Here is an 18,811-nt window from a genome sequence, read left to right on the forward strand (position 1 = left end):
TGAGACCATATTGATAGCAAACCTAGGCCCCCAAGACAGCTAAAGTAGGTTACAACTCAGCCGTTGAAAACAATAAAATAAATTAGTCATCTCTGATTTAAGACCCATTGATTTTGGTAGCAGCAATTAATTCCATCCTACACAGGCCTTGTAGATTCATGGAATTATAGAGTTGGAAAAGGACCCTGAGGATCATCTAATCTGAGCTGAATATGCTGCTGTCTCATACTAGGATCGAACCTGCAACCTTGGTGCTATCAGCACCACACTCTAACCAACTGAGCTATCCTTAAGCGGAAGCTATATCATCAGGTCCTTCAGAATGAAAGGAACCCTTGACAGAGCCCATGTTTGGAATCATAAGCTGCAGAAAGCAGATCTGGCGACACCAAGCCTGAGCGCCAATATCCCATCCCTAAAGATTATTTTTTTAAAAAAAAAAGTTTTAAAGAAGAAGTTACAAAGCTTCATTAATAATTGTTTTTGTATAATGGACACACACTCTTCCTCACACACCCAACTATCTTGGCAACAACAGGAGGCTAGTTGGCAGCCCGCTCGAAAAACCCGTTGTCGTGACAACCCTAAACAAAGTCTGATCTGTTGCTGACCCTATAAATCCTCCTAGCTATACAAATCACTTTTTAAAGGCTCCCCACAGATCTCCTGGCATTCAGGTGTCCTGGGAAGGGCTTTGTTTGGGTCTTTCAGCCCTCCCAAATGCTGCCCAGTAAACTTTGTTACTGTTTCTATGGAGCCTGGCTTTCAGTTTCTGCCATCTTTTTCCAAACAAGAAGGGGAAGAGGGTGGTTTATAAACAGGTATTCTACGGTGGGTAGCTGTCTCAAGAGGAGAAGCATTAACAGTGCAGGCCAATGTGTGTCCACTCAGAAATAAGAGCTATTAGGTTCAATGAGACCTACTCTCAGGTAAACATATTGGATTGGATTGTTGTATACCAGTGTGGGTTTTAAACAAGATTTGAAATCTGGGTTTGAAGTTAATTTACAGACTCTCCTTAAGGGGGAACCTGAATAGTGCTATTAATTGGGACCAGCATCAATGCTGATCTAACACTGAACCATGGTTAAGTCTGGGAAGAGGAGGGAGCACACATGCACATGACCAGCTACCAATTCCTTAACCAGGGTGTTAAGAAACATGGCGGTGTTACTGCTGACCATGCCAAGAAGCTTCTTAAAGGTGCACACAGAAAGCAAAGTTTGGGGCCTGACAGGCAAGGATGCTCAGCCCTTCCTTACATCTACAAGGAGCATCCACACAATGTCTTTCAATTGTGGCTAATTCATTCAGACTGATAATACCTCTTCAATCTCTTCTGACAAAGACTAACAAAGACCAGCTTCATCGTTCTGCTCTTTAGAGTATGATAGAGTATTAACCATGCCTTGTATATTTTAAGGATGGATTCTCCACTCCTTTTAGTGCTTCTTGATGCGAATGAGTTTGAGCGTGTGTACCCATGTGTGCATGAGTTCTACATAAACGACCCCTTCTAACCATCCTAATCTTGTGAACAGAAGGGTGGCTAATTTATGCTGAAAATTGACTAATGCATGCTAAGAGATCTAGCCTTGTCATCTCATCCCACTGCAGCTATGCTTTTCCAACACAGAACTCCCACTTTGTACCATAGAAACACTGCTTCGCCTACCTGTGTCCCCTTTGCCCAGCAGTAGGAACAAGAGCCACCATGGTCGAAATCCCTGGGATGCCATCCTCAGCAGAGTCTTGGGAGTGGGGTGGGGAAGAGAGGAAATGCTGCAGCTCTAGGTGAGGCTAGCAGCTGACTTCTCATCTTCTGTCTGCCGTCACAACATCCCGGCTGAGACAATGGCAGCCTTAGGAGTGACCCCTCTCATACTCATAGCATCAGATGGACCCGACAGTGCTGAGTGCCTTCTGAGATCAATGGCCGATATTGCTGGCTGCCTCGCACTGCTTCCCTGGCTTCCTGCCTCTCTGGTCTTTTTATAAGGGCTCTGCTGCTCTACAACTCTCTCTCTCTCCCAGGGGGAAAAATGCCTTTTTTCTAGCTGCCCCCTAGTCTCCCTGGTTACACATCTGCTGTTCCCCTTCAGCCTTCTGCACACTGACAAGTTTGCTTTCTCTAGAGCCTCTGCTCTGCTACCTTGTCCCTCTTCCTTCCATTTTCCTAATATCCTAACATGAAGTCCAGGTGTCCCCATCATGCTTGCAATAACCTCTCTTCCCGCAAGGTCAGTTTCTCTTACACATGCTTCAGATCCTGTGAGATTCCAGAGGTTTGGCGGAACCGCTAAGCCAACTCTCCCCAGCTTTAGTCTTCCACATCACCTTAACTCCAGCTCCTCCCTTATTCACACCTAGATAACCTTGATCCACTTCAGATTGTCTCCACCATAAATCATGCACCTTTTGTTAGGAGCCATATACTACCGGTAATTATTTGCTCTGATCTCCATTTTAGACAACTTCCAACTTTGCATAACATTTAGGAGAACACTTCCCTTGAGGTTGGTACCAAAACCTTAATATCTTGGAAGCTTTATTTCAAAATACAGTACACCCTTCACAAATATACCACTGTCTTCCCCTTTCACAGGGGTAGAATCATAGAATCATAGAGTTGGAAGAGACCACAAGGGCCATCCAGTCCAACCCCCTGCCAAGCAGGAAACACCATCAAAGCATTCCTGACAGATGGCTGTCAAGCCTCCGCTTAAAGACCTCCAAAGGAGGAGACTCCACCACACTCCGTGGCAGCAAATTCCACTGTCGAACAGCTCTTACTGTCAGGAAGTTCTTCCTAATGTTTAGGTGGAATTTCTTTCTTTTAGCTTGAATCCATCGCTCCGTGTCCGCTTCTCTGGAGCAGCAGAAAACAACCTTTCACCCTCTTCTATATGACATCCTTTTATATACAGTGGTACTTCGCAAGACGAATGCCTCACGCAGAGAACCTTCAGCCTGCAGGCTTAGTTAGGCCTAACATAGGTCCCAGTTTGGCCCAGGAGGCCATTCCCCCCCCCCAGCCACACCCTCCTGCCCCACAATTGACATCAGATAGTTATGTCATATGATTAACAAGTGGACAGGACTCACCCTCCTGTCAAAAGAGCCCGCTGAAGGTGGGGTAAGCCAGAATCCGGCCCACCAGGATGGAGGGGATGGCATGCTACTTAAAGCATCCATGCTTATGTCTACCTTTGACAAAATAATGGCCAGCTTCCCCACCCACCCAAGTGGGACACAGACAGACATCTCTCAGCAGCATCACTTATCTCACCAAGAAGTTCCTGGCCTCCTGGATCCTTCATTCTCCAGATGACAGACAGATCAGTACCTTCTTGGGCATGGATCCAGATGTCTATGTTGTTCTGGTGTCTTACCACAACCTTTGGACACTTAAGGATTACTGCTTTCACAGGCAAGACCACATGAATAGTAGCTCTGTGGAACAGACTCTTTCCAGCCGTCAGGGCCTCAACCATGACCATATAGGTACCAGGAAGATACGCATGCAGCACTCTTGGGTTTGTGGTGTTGAGACCTCCATCACCTCCATCTCCAAAGTCCCAGATGTACAGAGTGCCAGGCAGTGAGATATTGGCAGCGAATTCAACAAGTTGCCCATGGTGTTGCCGTGTGGTGAATGAGAGTTTCACCTAAACAGAAAGAGCAGCTAGAAAGGTTTGATTCAGGTTTAATTTCCCTTCCTCCAACCCAAAGCATAAATAGGATGCAGGTATAATTTCAGAAGAAGGGGATAATGTCCCTCACTCATTAATAACACCAGGTTATTCCTAATTCCTGTAGCTTGTACAGCACTCAGCTAGAGGCTGTGCAATGGTAACATACAAAGCTTTTGAGTAGTATGAAGAGGAGATCCAGATCAAGGGAGTGCTGTGCATTAACTGTACCTGTTCTCATAGTACTGCAGCAACAACTCCCAGTAAGGGTCCAGCAATGAGTTTTAAATTTACAAAGTGCAATACAATAAAATATAATATAATATAATAAATAAAAGAAACAATAAAAATATGAATATAAGTATTTAATGTAATGAATGAGCCATCTCCGATCTTCAGCCACAAATCCGTACAAACACACTGTGGATCATCTGAACAAAGCACAATTTGGGAGCCCCTGCTCTAACCTCTAAAATCAGTGACTGGGTTTGGGAGAGACAAGGTGTCCAGCTTATGTTTATGGAGATCAAGGAAGAGGAACTGTTTTAGAACTTGAGCTTGCACTGCCAGTTTTAAAGTGGCCTTTGCCCCTCACCACTGACTCTTTTTATTTTCCATCACTGGCAGGGATGGCTTCCATTACATTTCCCAGGACCCTTTACAAACCCTCTAGAAATTCCCTCACCATCTGATGTGAATATGTGAAGTTGCTGAGTCAGAGACCACTGGCCCATCAAGCCTAGTTTTGTCATGTCTGATTGGCATCAACTCAAGGTCACCAAGGTCCCATTTCTCTTGTCTGAGATCCTTCATTAAGCTAGAGATGGCAGGGATTGAACCTGTTGTTGACAAAGGATGTGCTCTGCCAAGAATCTGCTCATCATCAGCATCCCTTAGTAAAGAAGGGGTAGCTAACCTGTGGCCCTCCAGATGTTGCTGGACTACAGCTCCCATCATTTCCTGACCACTGAGCTATCCTGGATCCTGGAGTACAACAACATCTGGAGGGACACAGATTCCCCATCATTGTAGTAAGGGTAATGAGTTGGATTTCCTAACCACAATTCCCAAACACGAAATTGGGCAGAAATCCTATTAGGACTAATTCCATTACCTGAATTGGGTACGCAGCATGGATGACTGTTTTATTGCACGCTTGGCTCTGGATTTCATTGGAGCACACCTTCCCACAGTCCACCGCCACTTCGCTGCCTAGAGATCCACATAGGCAGCGATCCAAAAAGTCCATGGCATAATAGGTGTACCCTTTGCTATAGCAGAGTTCAAGGCAGGACTTCTGAGTGTGGGTACCAGTTGAAAGGTAAGAATAGTGCAGGACTGCATCACTCCTGGTCAGGGTGTCCTTCACACAGGAGATAAAATCAACAGCTAAGAAGGAAGGAAGGAAGGAAGGGAAAATCCATGGTAAACGTTTGAGCTACTTATGGACAGATGCTTGAAAAACTTGGTTCCAGTTTCTGTTTACACAGCTTTGTTTGTTTACACTTTACAAACTATTCCAGCAAAGCAGGCAAGAAAGCTCTCCCCATTTTGCAGAGTGAACACTGAGATGGATGCAGACACAAGCAGAGTCCTGCTGAATCAGTCCAGAGGCAACATTCTGTTCTTGCAGTAGCCAGTTAAATGCCTTTGGGAAGCCCAGAAGTGGGACCTGAGCACAAAAGCACTCTCCTGCGTGTGATTGCCAGCAATGGATATTGAGGCAAGCTGCTTTTGACATTAGCATGCTATATTACTGAGCGAGGTTTTCTCCTGGAATAGAAGGCCAGGAGTCCAACAGAACTGTCCACAACCTCAACCAGACTCCAGCCCCAGGATTCTTTGGGCAAAGTGATATGAAACTGATATAAATCTGTGGTGTAGATAGGGCTGCCTCGGACAACAGTCATTTCCAGTTTGAGTCTCTGTAGTGGGACTGGGGAACCTCTATCCTTCCAGAGGCTGCTGAACGACAACGACAACTCCCATCATCCTTGCCAATTGGCCATGCTCCCTGGGGCTGATGGGAGTTTGAGTCCATCAAGATTCAGATGGCACCAGGTTCCTCACCAGGACCACAGCTTTTGTCAGTAGCTTGTTTTGTTTTGTTTTGTTTATTTTACAATGCAGATTTTGTGAGAGTAAGCAGACATCAGATAGACTAACAGCGCACATCCAACCACAGTGTTGGCTTTTACAGAGGAGAAGAAGAAAGCTATTGACACGCAGGGCTTTGGATGAAACTAAACTCCCTTCACCAGCAACCGGTGGGGTGGGAACTCCCAACAATCACATATTAGATGGATTCCTACAACAGCTACATCCATAAGGCACACCTGAGATGCTCCGCAGGGCCCCGAGGTGAAAGAAAAAGAAGAAAGCTTTGAAGGTGACAACAAACTCTTCTATTTGGCTGGCCCAAAAGGTATTTTACTCACCGTGGGTCAGTGATAAGAGATCCAGTGGTTTGACGCTGCCAGCAGTGGCTGCCGGGACACATCGGAGCAATTCTGTGTTGCTTACAAGAACGTGCCTCTCTTGTGCCCATGTCATCAACCAGCGTAAGGAACAGTCAAATGTGACACTGTTGGAGATGAGGTTGCTGTCAGAAAGAAGGGGAAGGAATTTGGGCAAGAAAGTCAGTCACCTCCCTCAGGCTGTATGGAAAACCTGCTGACACAAAACACACATTCCCCCAAAAGAGAGCGGTGGCCAGCACATTAACTGTGCTCCTTTAACTTCCAACAGATCATTATTTAAAGCAATCAGAAAATCTCTGTGTTTACTTTGTCTGTGTGAATAATTCAGTAGGTGAGATGCATGCATTCAGGGACTGCTGTCTAAGGATAAATGATCATGTCTGTACCAAAGCCCCAAATCTTTAATAAGTCCACTCGCTTGTGAATTTCTCTTTAGTAGATCAGTTTGCCATTTGGTAATATTCCTTTTAACAATATCTAAATGTGGGGTGAGACACAAGTACCCCTGGTGGGCCTAGAGAAATTCTCCACCCTAAAATGGAAAAGAAAGCAAGATCTCCACCTTTGAACCGGGCACTACCAAGTCTCTGTTCAAAGCTTTTCAAACAATGGGCTATAACAGGATGAATATATGTTTGCTGTTCCGTAGGTACAAGTGACACCTGCAAGAAAAAGCTGCAGCACAGGGAATGCTACTGTTCAAGATCCCTGCCAGCATTGCCCTTTTCCCAAAATACCCCATTCCGGTTTTTGTACTTCTGCAGACCTTGGGCTTTCCTTGAGCCTGAAGATACCTCCCTCTTGTGCATGGCTAATGTTGTTAGACTGCAACTCCCATCATCACAGACCACTGGGTCTACTGGCTAGGAGTGATGGGATTGGAATCCAACAACACCTGGAGGACCAAAAGCTCCTCACCACTAAGCTAAACCTATCAAGGCAACTACTAATAAGGGAACAAATCTCCTTGACATCTTTCTGTAATGACGCCACCAGGGAACCAATGGCTTTCCAGATGTTGCTGGCTCCCACGATACCTGGCCATTGGCCATTCTTGCTGGAGCTATCAAGTGTTTTTGGTTCAGCAATCATCTGGCAGGTCAAAGGGTTTCTGCATGTGGTTTTTAGGCAGGCTGTGAGGGGTAGGTAAAGGGGGAAGATTCACAGAAGAGATTGTGCCAGATAGCGGTACATACAGAGTCCTCAGTTTGCCCAGGTAGTGGAAAGCTCCCTCCTCAATGGTGTGGATGCAGTTGAAGCTCAGGTCCCTGCAGAATTGAGGCCACAAAGAAATTTTGGAATAAATTGTAAGGTCCAGGGAAAGTGTCCATCAGTAAGAAGCAGCGTGATGATAACGGAAGAGTAATCAAAAAACTTCAAGGTCTGTCTCTTGGTGCAGTAAACTCCAAAAGATAGTTACTATGACAGAGTACACACAAAATAAAATAAAAATCATTCCAGTAGCACCTTAGAGACCAACTAAGTTTGTCATTGGCATGAGCTTTCATGTGCATGCACACTTCTTCAGAACGCATGCACACGAAAGCTCATGCCAATGACAAACTTAGTTGGTCTCTAAGGTGCTACTGGAAGGAATTTTTTAATTTTGTTTTGACTACGGCAGACCAACACGGCTACCTGCGTGTAACTACAGTACACACAGTGCTTTTAAAGCACATTCTCCCCCTCAACGAATTCTGGGCACTGTAGTTTGTCCTGCACAGAGTTACAATTACCAGCAACCCTTAACAAACTACTAACAACTAGAATTTAGAAATTCTGCTAGCCGCCAGATTTTGTAATTAATACTAAATTGGAAAATCATTTCTATGATTGCAAACTACCAAGTTCAATTCAAACTCTACAGTTTGGACTGTATTATTATAAGTAGGTGTGTGGAACCTGTAGCCCTCCTCCAGGTATTACTGGATTCCTATCAGCCCCAGCAGGAGCCCACCGTGAGGAAGGGCAAAGCAGTGGGGAGGTTGGCGTTGTGGGAATGAACCAGCTGGAGCACCTGCACTGAGCCAATCTCCCCACCAGCTGTTCCCCTGAGCCGCAGCCAGTGCGACCAATGGCCAGGGATGATAATCCAACAACATCTGGAAAACAACAGCCTAGGCACCCTGGATTATAGAAGCTGAAAAGGAAAGTGGTTCCCCCCCCCCCGGCGCATATTGATATTTCTTGGGTATTTATAATCCCCATATTCACACAGTTGGAATAGGGACAGAAATCTTGGGGTTTCACAAATAGGGATGGAGTGGCAAGTGATTTGCAGCACTATGCTGGAGGAGTTTTGTGCAGGAATTCACTTACAATGCTTGGATGTTGGGGTACCCAGCAAGCTCCTCTCTTCGGACTATGCTCAGGCGGTTATGTGAAAGATCACTGCATTCAAAACAAACTGACATTTGTTAACAGCATCTCACAAGCCATGTCTGGCTTAACATAATATGAGCCCAGGCTGTCAGCAGTGCAGATGTGTGAGAATCATCCTATTAGTATCATATAAAAGCTACCGTAGGAAGAGGTGGCAGATCAAGCAGAACGAAGTGGAATTCACGGAAGCAACATGGGCATGTGAAACAAGCCCTGCAGGCTTCCGGGTTCAGCGCCAGCGCCGATCGGCGGGGTCTCGTCTCGTCTCCGAGACGGCCCGTCCCTGCTAGGAGTGGGGAGGGCAGCGAGAGCGACGCTGCGCCCCTTAGAACCTCGGGAAGGGCGTCCCGGGGGCAATTTGCTCGGCACAGCCCAAATCCGGACTCCCCAACTCTTCGGTTAGCTCTAATAAGAGCTCCGGAGCGAGGAGGGTAGAAGTCGCGGGGGCCATTTTGAGCGGCAACGTTATTCTAGCAGGGAGAAGCTTCAAGCCGAAGGCGGAGAGCACTGGATTCTTCCGAAAATAAAACGATTGGAAAAGATTGTAAGTAACCTCACGATTTGGATTATAAAACAATTTGGATCTGGGAGAGAGGGGAGAAAAGAGGAAGCCACCCCCCCCCCACGGCAACAAAAGAGACAGTAAATAGAAACCCGAAGCCATAAACAGAAGATTTGCAATTCAAAGGATCCCTCAAAGGCATCAAAGAGAATCTCCCCTTTGATGCAGGGTGAGAAGGGGAGAGAGACTGTGGTTTATGACTGCCCTGCAGCAAGAGGTAAAGATTGAGAAAAATCTTTCTTTTCCTCGGGAGCCGGCAGCCCAGGCAACCCAGTGAGTTGATCAGGATTTATGAGTCAATTTTTATTTCATTTTGTATTTCTGGACTTTGTGGAATTTCTTTTCTGGTTTAAATGTTTGTGAAATGTGAGTTCGAACTTTATTGTTAATAAGACTTGAAGAATGCAGCCAGCTTGTTAAAATGGAGTCGAGAAAATAAACTGTGATCATATTCCACCCCACGTGACAAGTTTTGACCTTGGCAGGATTGAATTATGTCAACAAAAAAGTGTTCCCCTGAGTTCCAGCGGTCTGTTTTGACCTTAATGTGGGAAACAAGAATAGAGCTATGTCAAGAGGAGACACGACGGCAAGAGTTACAGGAAAAATTTCAGATGGTGATGGCAGAATATGATTTTTTAGGAGATGAAGCTTTTGACACTGAAAAAGATGAATGTGAGAATGACAATGATGATGACTGTGATTTGGAAGGAAAAGATGAAGATGAGGACTGTGATGATTCAACACAAAATGAAGCACACCACGGAAAAAATGATGACTTTACTCTACAAAAAGTTGGATGGAGTGCCCCGCTTTTGAGGGGGGCACGATTGGTATTATTGGAACTCCAGAACGCCCACAGGGAAGAAGGAAAAAATATGCAGAGAAGAGAAGAAATTCAGGGGCCCTGTATGGTGGCCTGGATGGCAAAAGACTGTAAACAGGGGGTGGGGTGAAGGGAAAGTGATGTTGTGATTACATGGATGGATTAACAGGTTTATAACTGGTCTGCTGATTATGGAATTTGCTGGATTGGGGGGGTGGAGCCGGTAATCGGGGATGTAAGGTTAAATTGAGAATAGTTATAGTTTTAAAAGTGAATGGATTTTGGAAAATGTGAAAATATGGAGGCTTATAGAGGGAGAAAAAATTAGGCACGGGAAGATAAAATGGGAGTTTGATTTTTCAGTGATTTGAAGTTGTATAAGATACAAAGGTGTATTTCTATAAAGTAAGAAACTGTTGCAGATGATAAAAAAGGGATGAAAACCGGGGAAGGGGGGGGAGGGGAAGCCCACAAAATATGGTTTTAAAATCATGAATGTGAGAAAAATTTTTCTGTTTTGTATTGTTTTTTTCTCTTTTTTTGCCCTTTCTTTTTTTCCTTTTTTCCTATTTCTATTTTTCTCTTTTTTTTTTGGTATGACAATAGATGGTTGGATGGATGGCCTCCTGCGTACTGCCCTGGTTTGCTGGAGCTCCCTGGTGGCAGGGGGGGGCTTTGGGGTCAGGGGAGGGGGAGGAGGACAGAAATCCAAGCATAAAATGGAACATCTCTGACTGTTCACATACATGGGATACTTCTGTGGCAGGGGAGGACCCATGTGGGTGGGTAGGAAGGAGGTGGAAAAGGTGTTTATGTATGTACCGTTTTTTTTTGTTTTTTTTTTGTATTCTGTAAAATTAATAAAAAGTATGTTTAAAAAAAAAGAAACAAGCCCTGCAATGTCAAGACATAGTCCTGCCTTAAGAGAACTTTAGCCCTTGACTCAAAATGCTGCGTGGAAGTGATTGTGCTCAGGGCCGGCCCTATGGCAAGGCTGGGTGGCGCAGGGCGCCAGATAGCTGCGCTGCTGCGCGCAGCGCCCACCAGACAGCCGCGATGGAAAACGGGGTGGAGGGGAGTGCCGGAGGGGTCACGGCGCCAGGGCGCCAGATATGCTTAAGACGGCCCTGATTGTGCTGGTAACCCAAACTGTAAATCACACAGCATCCCAAATCATCACAACTGTACAGAAACCCTCCTTTGACTTTGATTCTGGCCCTGTACATGTGACTAAAAAAGTAAAGGTAAAGGAACCCCTGACCATTAGGTCCAGTCGTGTCCGGCTCTGGGGTTGCGCGCTCATCTCGCATTATTGGCCGAGGGAGCCGGCGTATAGCTTCCAGGTCATGTGGCCAGCATGACAAAGCCACTTCTGGCAAACCAGAGCAGCACATGGAAACGCCGTTTACCTTCCCGCTGTAGCGGTTCCTATTTATCTACTTGCATTTTGACGTGCTTTCGAACTGCTAGGTTGGCAGGAGCTGGGACCAAGCAACGGGAGCTCACCCCGTCACAGGGATTCGAACCGCCGACCTTCTGATCAGCAAGCGCTAGGCTCAGTGGTTTAACCACAGCGCCACCTGGGTCCCACGTACATGTGACTACAGACCTATAAATGAGAGGATGTGGAATTCCTTGTGAGGTACACATCGTCGCTTTGTACACCCTTTCAAGGGTGGTTGCTCAGTGGTAATTTGCCTCGAACTTGAGCCAAGGGGGTCAGGAGCCAACCCGTGCAGTCAGAGGAGCGAGCATTCTTTGGCAAGCTCCTAGGGTCAGCTCCATCTGACCCAAACATTCTCGCAATGCTTCCTCCCATGAGACGGCACCACTCAGCACCAGTGAACATGCTTCAACTCCCTCCCTGTGAGTCATCACGGGCTCACAGGGAAAGGAGCATCTACAACAATCTGTAAGCATCCCTCCCACTCCCCCCACGAAAAAAATACACACTGAATATCGCTGAGCAAAAACACTCCAGCAGCAGCTTACTTACAGGATTGTTTTGTTCAGTGAGCAGGGATCTTCTGTCGGGATTTCCAGCAACCCCAGATGAGAGCAGTTCACCGCTGTGAATGTGCAGGCACACATTGCTGGGCACAAGACTGCCAAGGCCTCTTCCTTCTCCTGTTGGCATCTGGCTCTGATCAACAAGGTCACCCTCTTCATTCCTCCAAGGCCTTCTGAAACCTGGTGCCTTTCCTTTTCCCTCAGCCCCTGGCTTTGGCCTTTCCAAGGATCTACTACCTTGCATTTAGCAGAGCTCCATTGCTTGGGTAGCTTTGCCTTAGCTCCTGTTTCCCCTGGTGCTGATGGTGCAGCACCGTCTCCTGGAAACGTTGACATTTCACCTGTGCAGAGACTGCAAAGCAATAGGGCCCCACAGAGGAGGGCACTGGAATGGCAAAAGATAGCCCTGTGGTCAGGCAGCCTACTGGCTACTGTTTCTTTGGAGGGCCAGAGCTTATTTAGTGTGGTGAAGCAGTGCAAACCCATGGTGAGCAAAACCAAACAGCACAAAAGGAACACAACGCCCAGCGTTTTTCAGATCTACCCCACTGCAGCCAAGCTACTATTTCCAAAGCATTTCTGGCTTAATTCACAATGCAAACAAAAAGCCTTCCTTCCTCAAACCTATGGTCTCTTTAGTTCTCTGCCCTGTTTCTCAGGTAGGGCAATATATTGGATGGCACTGAGTTAACTAAGCAGCAAGAGGAAATCAAGCAATGGAAATCCATGTAGAGAAGGCTATTAGATTTACAGTAATTTTTACCTTCCTGTTGGCCACAAAAGTCCTTTGCTACTTTGCTCTTTTCAAATTTCTGCCAGGTGGATTTTCTACAGCCCTCCGCTGCACAAATGTGTTTAATCTCACTCCACTTCAAATCATTTTTAACAGAAGCAGGAGATAAGAGGCAGAGGAGGAAGTCAAGCAAGTCGCGACGAGTTTACTATAAATACGACCAAGTTGTGCCCAAAGCATGGTAGGTGCCTCGGAATAACCACTTCATAATATCCATTTGGCTTCTTCTCATCTACAAAAATGATGGCTGTGATGGCATACAAGTTGCACTCCTTGCAAAGAGTCTTTTCACCACCTGGCATGCCCCGTCACTGGCATTGAACAAGGAAGCGCCGCCATGAAGGACTAATGTGGCAATCGGTATGTCACACATATGTACAAAGTGAATTAGCTGAGATTGTCTTCCAGCCTGTTGACCCTGTTCAGCTCACAAAAGCAACAAGAAAGGAAGCTGTGATCCAACTTGACTGCTCAATTTCCTTTTAAATAATGAGGAGACATTGTTATCTCCCCACAAAGGGGGAGACAACTTCTAATGCTGTTTGTTGACTTTTCATCAGCTCGGGAGTTTAGATTAAGGGAGTCCTGCTTTGCACGGATGCTCACACCCACCGAGTTATACTTTTCTTCCTCATCACCTCCCTTCCCCAGCAGCTGTCATCCGTTGGCCTCAGTTGACATGGCAGCACTATTGCCATCCTGCAGTTAAGCCCAGAAATTATATTGCATTCCTTCGATGAGTTGTCCTGGTGCTCTAGTTTAAAAGAAAAGAGCCTTCCAAGAATTAAAAGCACACTTTGAATCCTCCGTCTAGACTTGGCTTGGCTATATCGTGGAGATGGCCTGGCTGCTTTGGGACTCGCAACAATTCCCAGGGAAGGTCAGGAAGTCCTCAAGGAGGTTGCTCCTGATGTGCCGGCTTTTGTTGTCCAGGTTGGAGCTGTGCAGTAGCTGACGATGAGCCAAAAGCCTTTCCTCGCACAACTGCAGGCTGCTTTCTTTCCATCAGCCCTCCCTCTCTTTATCCACCCCGCTTCCACCACACAGCAGGGGCCTGTGAGAAACTCCTACATGCTTTGTCCAGCTACTTTCAGATCAGCCAGTGAAAGCTTCCAAGAGAAGTGTAGCATATTCCCTCCCCTGCTTAGCGGCTCTCCCAGCAGACAAGCCGTTTCCAACACGCGGAGCTGGCAGAGAGAGAAGAGGCAGGGAATTTGAAAAGATTCATTGCACAGAAAAAATTTCCTTGATGTGTTTGAGATTTGACCTTGCACTCGCTGGCCTGAGAGTATCACTGAAATCTAAGGAGCCTACATCTAAGCAGCAGGCATGCAGAGGATTGCACCACTGTCCTCTTAGCTGACAAGTTACTTTTACCTACAAAAGACAGAAGTTTAGGGCAGGGATGGGGAGCCTCAGGCCAAGGAATAAGGCCCTCCAAACTTCAGTGTTTTTGCCTAGCTAGAATGTGTCTTTGAACTCTGATCATGCCTCTTGCTTGCTTTGACAGAATATAGAGGGTGGTGTGTGTGTGTGTTCAAACTAGCCTGCTGTACAAAGGCGAAATTTGTATTAATTACTCCACCCATTTTTGCCTCTGGTCCTGCCTACCCGTTGGTATGCAGCTCCCAGAAGATGGCCCCTGGGCTGCAAAAATTCCCCCACCCTTGGGTTTAGGAAGGGCCATTTTTACAGTTGTGAATGAAGCCAAATGGTTCCCAACCACTCTTTAGCTGTGTACATGCACGTTGCCAGCTTAAATCACAGCTAAGATGGGTTTTTTCTCAAATTGTGGAAAAACACATCAAAATGCAGTATTTCATAAGAAATAACGGGACAGGTACAGGAGAACTATTGATTGTTGCTGATGTCATGCATAGGCCATTTCACAAACCAACAGTGAGACCGCACTGGTTGCAGAGTAAACAGGAGTGTGTACACAGCCAGTCCAAATGTGTGGGTGTGGACTTGAAATTCAGTGGGACTTGCTCTCAAGTAAATATGAATAGCATAAAAATACTTCCACGTGTAGGATTTATTGAGGGATGTCAGGCACACCAATTCATTTTCATAGCACCCGACATGTGCCGCTCTCATGAGGACCACGCTGACCTAAGAACATTTGCGTGACACACACAAGAATTTCTACAGTTAAAATTGTTAGTAGGATTGGAGTATCACTTGTAGTTTAAGGGTGAATTCTGGACACAATAGAGATGTAAAAGACTTGGATTATCATAAAAGATGCAGGCGGAAATAATAGGACCCACAAAGGGGAGGATGGACATCCAGGAGATTCCTTGGAATCTTGCTTTTATGATTTACGTTTGATATATCTCTGTAAAATTTTAATTTGAAAAACCAAATAAAATAAATTTATATATAAAAAAGAATTTCTGCAGCCATGGGTTGTGTTGCAGAAGGAAATTATGTTAAAGCACTGGGGTGTGCCTCCTCTTACCACTTACTGGCTAGTTTTGCTTTTTAAGAAACGGGTGCTTAGAGACTTAGGGAACTTAAGCAGGACAAAATATTTTATTTTACAACAAAATTGGTTAAACGCTGTGTTGGGAGATAAATTTCTTTCAAGAAACGTGTGTGTGGGTGTGAATTCACTCAGTGGTTGTCACAGGCTTCTAATTCTGAACAAGATGGTAAATGAACAACTTTTAAGATTTTCTCCATAAAATCTATTCCCCCCCCCACCTCAGGCTGAAGGGAGAGCCAGTGTTCCCTCACAACTCCACTTCTCCTGCCTCAAATTCAGTTTCCCAATTCTCACTTGTCTTTGTACTATTAAAAGGCACTATCTTTCCCTCTAAGCTCAAAGACGTAGATATTTCCTCAGGGCGAATTACACACAGAAGCTATACTCTTATCCCTCTTGAACCCCAGGAACCCAAAACTCTCAGCTGCCTTTTCTTTTTCCCTCCCAAAGTGTTTGTCTCCACCCCCTTCTGTACCCACAGCCAATCAGAACGAGGCTCCGGACCAGTACTTTGTAAGCTACGCCACTCAGTGGAATTCCACGGCACTGCACCACCAGCCAACCTCTGGTCTACTTGGCACTTTCCGTCACACCGATCCTCTGGAATAGGAAAATGGCCCTAGACAATTGATGCTCTCACCTCTGTGCACCATCTCCTGCTTAGAACCAGTGAGGGCGGTGAGTGCCTGGAGGCGGTTGGAGGATGGATGGCAGTTAACAGATTGAGGTTGAATCCTGACAAGACTGAAGTACTGTTTTGGGGGGACAGGGGGCGGGCCGGTGTGGGGGACTCCCTGGTCCTGAATGGGATAACTGTGCCCCTGAGGGACCAGGTGCGCAGCCTGGGAGTCATTTTGGACTCACAGCTGTCCATGGAGGCGCAGGTTAATTCTGTGTCCAGGGCGGCTGTCTACCAGCTCCATCTGGTACGCAGGCTGAGACCCTACCTGCCTGCAGACTGTCTCACCAGAGTAGTGCATGCTCTGGTTATCTCCCGCTTGGACTACTGCAATGCGCTCCACATGGGGCTACCTTTGAAGGTGACCCGGAAACTGCAATTAATCCAGAATGCGGCAGCCAGACTGGTGACTGGGAGCGGCCGCCGAGACCACATAACACCGGCCTTGAAAGATCTACATTGGCTCCCAGTACGTTTCCGAGCACAATTCAAAGTGTTGGTGCTGACCTTTAAAGCCCTAAACGGCCTCGGTCCTGTATACCTGAAGGAGCGTCTCCACCCCCATCGTTCTGTCTGGACACTGAGATCCAGCGGCGAGGGCCTTCTGGCAGTTCCCTCACTGCGAGAAGCAAAGCTACAAGGAACCAGGCAGAGGGCCTTCTCGGTAGTGGCACCCACCCTGTGGAACGCCCTCCCATCAGAGGTCAGAGAGATAAACAACTACCTGACATTTAGAAAATACCTAAAGGCAGCCCTGTTTAGGGAAGTTTTTAATCTGTGATATTTTAATGTATTTTGCTATTTGTTGGAAGCCGCCCAGAGTGGCGGGGGAGACCCGGCCAGATGGGCGGGGTATAAGTAAAAAAAAATTATTATATTATTATAGCAGAGTCCTGTGAGCTCCCTGGAGTGAGATGCTTGCTAACCGAACTCAGAACATCCCCACTAAACTGGGCTTGTCCTGGCCCACTAAACTGAAGCAGCAGCAAATTGCAGAAACAGATATTTAATTGAGTAAATAGCAACCCCCAAAGGCTACAATTCCAGGTAAGAAACAGGTTTGTAGAGGCAGTAGGGAGCAATCTGTTTGTACCAGGCTGAATAGGCTCACTTCTTGATGCCATCTCCTGATCCAGAAGCAAATCCCCTAAAAAAAACCCTCAACCCTCAACTTTGCTGTTATATACCCAGTTAGTGGCACAGAAAGCCCATCTGTTATGTTCCTGGAACCAGTAGATTTGGGAACCACCAAAGCATCCTTACTCCACTTCTACTTGCATTTGCCAAAATTCCAGTCAAGAGATGGCTTCCCTCCCCACCAAAGAATCTTGAGAAGTAGAGTTCCCCAGGAAGTGGGATTGACTGTTCAACCACTCTGAGAATTTCAGCTCTGTGCAGGAAAAAAAGGGTCTCCTAGCAACTCTCAGTACCCTTAACAAACTACAGTTCTCAGGATGCTTTGCAGGGAGCCATGATGGTTTAAAGTGGTACAACCCTGCTTTCAGTGCATAGTATCAAAGAGGCCTCTATAAATATGCTGTAGACACTTGTGCCAAGCACGTGCCACAAGGTGGCAGCCGTGGAGCAAGATGCGTGTTCCAGCTCCCAGGAGGTGCTACTTTAAGGCAAGGGGAGGGCAAATAATGCTATGATTAATGACTAATTCATATTTTAAAAAATAAAAGCAGCTGCAAAGTCTTGGGGGCACACAAAAAAAGCCTCAACGAGATGGTTGGAAGTCAAAAGCAAGGATGCCTGCTTTATTTCTGCTGGGAGAGTGCTCCACAGCATGGGACTAGTAAAACAAAGTACCTAGCAGACCAACTTCCAGAGCACAGAGACCAAGCAAAGACTTAAGATCTTCTGTGGAAACCCTGTTGATCACTCTGTGGCTAGTGGACTGTCACTTGGTGACAATATGTGAGTGGGGTTTCTTCATGGAACAATGCTGAATTGCTATTTGTTCTGATTCAGTGTTACAGAGCAAGTTTTTATGGGGAAAGGGGTAAAAAGAAAAACAGCGCTCGGACACTGCTTTAAAGTGCAGACCTGTGTCTAGAAAGCAGGGGGCAAAAAGCAGGATGAGCCCTAAGTTGGGTGCATTAATTTCAGTAGGTCTACTCCGAGTAAAACTTCGTGGACCACCATCCAGAGTTACCCTGTCTACTTATCAATAAAACATCCCTCAGGACCGCCCAGCTCCCCCACTAGATGTCAGCCAGCCAGCCAGCCAGTCCAGTTTCCTTGTTGGGCAAGAGTGCTTAACAAGACTACAGATGCAATTAAGAGACAACACCACCCTAGATCAACACAGCAAGAATACAAATGGTTTGGCTCACGCCAAAACAAACCGATGTTGCACTTGCAGACTGAAAGTCCACAAAACCTAACCATAAGATTGCGCAGAAATTTCTGCATCGTCTGAGGAACATGACCCTTGTTTTCCCTGCTGAAAGTTATGTGGCTTCTGGGACAGTCCTATACACATTCCATTACTCACAAAGAAGTTCCACTGTCTTCAGTGGGGCTTACACGTAGGTAGAGGATGCACAGGAATGTAGGCTTTGCTGGGACCACTCTGTGTCTACTCTTGTCCAGTCAAATCTATCAAGGATCTTTGTGCTTTTTATCCTACGGTTCATTCGCACCCATTGAAAGCCATCTGTCTTGCTGTGCTTAATCTGGCAGAAATGCATTTTCAGCCCCAATGTATATAAAACCACGATGGGCATCTACAAATAGAGATCATCTGCTTCTGGAACAAGGGCATTTGGCTACTCTCTACTGAGAGCTTTTCTCCTGATCAAAATAGCAGCAATGTGGGGGGCGGGGGCGGGGAGAGAGGAAATCAAGATTGGGGCCATGGATGTTAGGGGGGAAATTGTTAAACCCAGTCTTC

At 46.2% G+C, this 18,811-nt stretch overlaps 1 protein-coding gene across 10 annotated transcripts in view; it reads right to left on the bottom strand.

Moving 5' to 3' along the window:
* Window positions 1-16,297, bottom strand: part of LOC118076359 (polycystin-1) — a 71,657-nt gene extending 55,360 nt beyond the window's left edge. For 7 of the 10 annotated variants that reach the window (XM_060271864.1, XM_060271861.1, XM_060271860.1 and 4 more), the window contains exons 1-6: window positions 11,939-16,297; window positions 8,492-8,563; window positions 7,369-7,440; window positions 6,131-6,294; window positions 4,807-5,081; window positions 3,290-3,668 (exon numbers count right to left, since the gene is read on the bottom strand). In XM_060271864.1, the coding sequence (XP_060127847.1) occupies window positions 3,290-3,668; window positions 4,807-5,081; window positions 6,131-6,294; window positions 7,369-7,440; window positions 8,492-8,563; window positions 11,939-12,438 (1,462 nt within the window). In that variant the 5' untranslated portion in view covers window positions 12,439-16,297. The other 3 variants (XM_060271865.1, XM_060271867.1, XM_060271869.1) reach the window with 3 other exon arrangements.
* Between the last annotated feature and the right edge of the window lie 2,514 nt (window positions 16,298-18,811).

This window comes from Zootoca vivipara, chromosome 2, assembly GCF_963506605.1.
Source record: "Zootoca vivipara chromosome 2, rZooViv1.1, whole genome shotgun sequence".
NCBI lineage: Eukaryota > Metazoa > Chordata > Lepidosauria > Squamata > Lacertidae > Zootoca > Zootoca vivipara.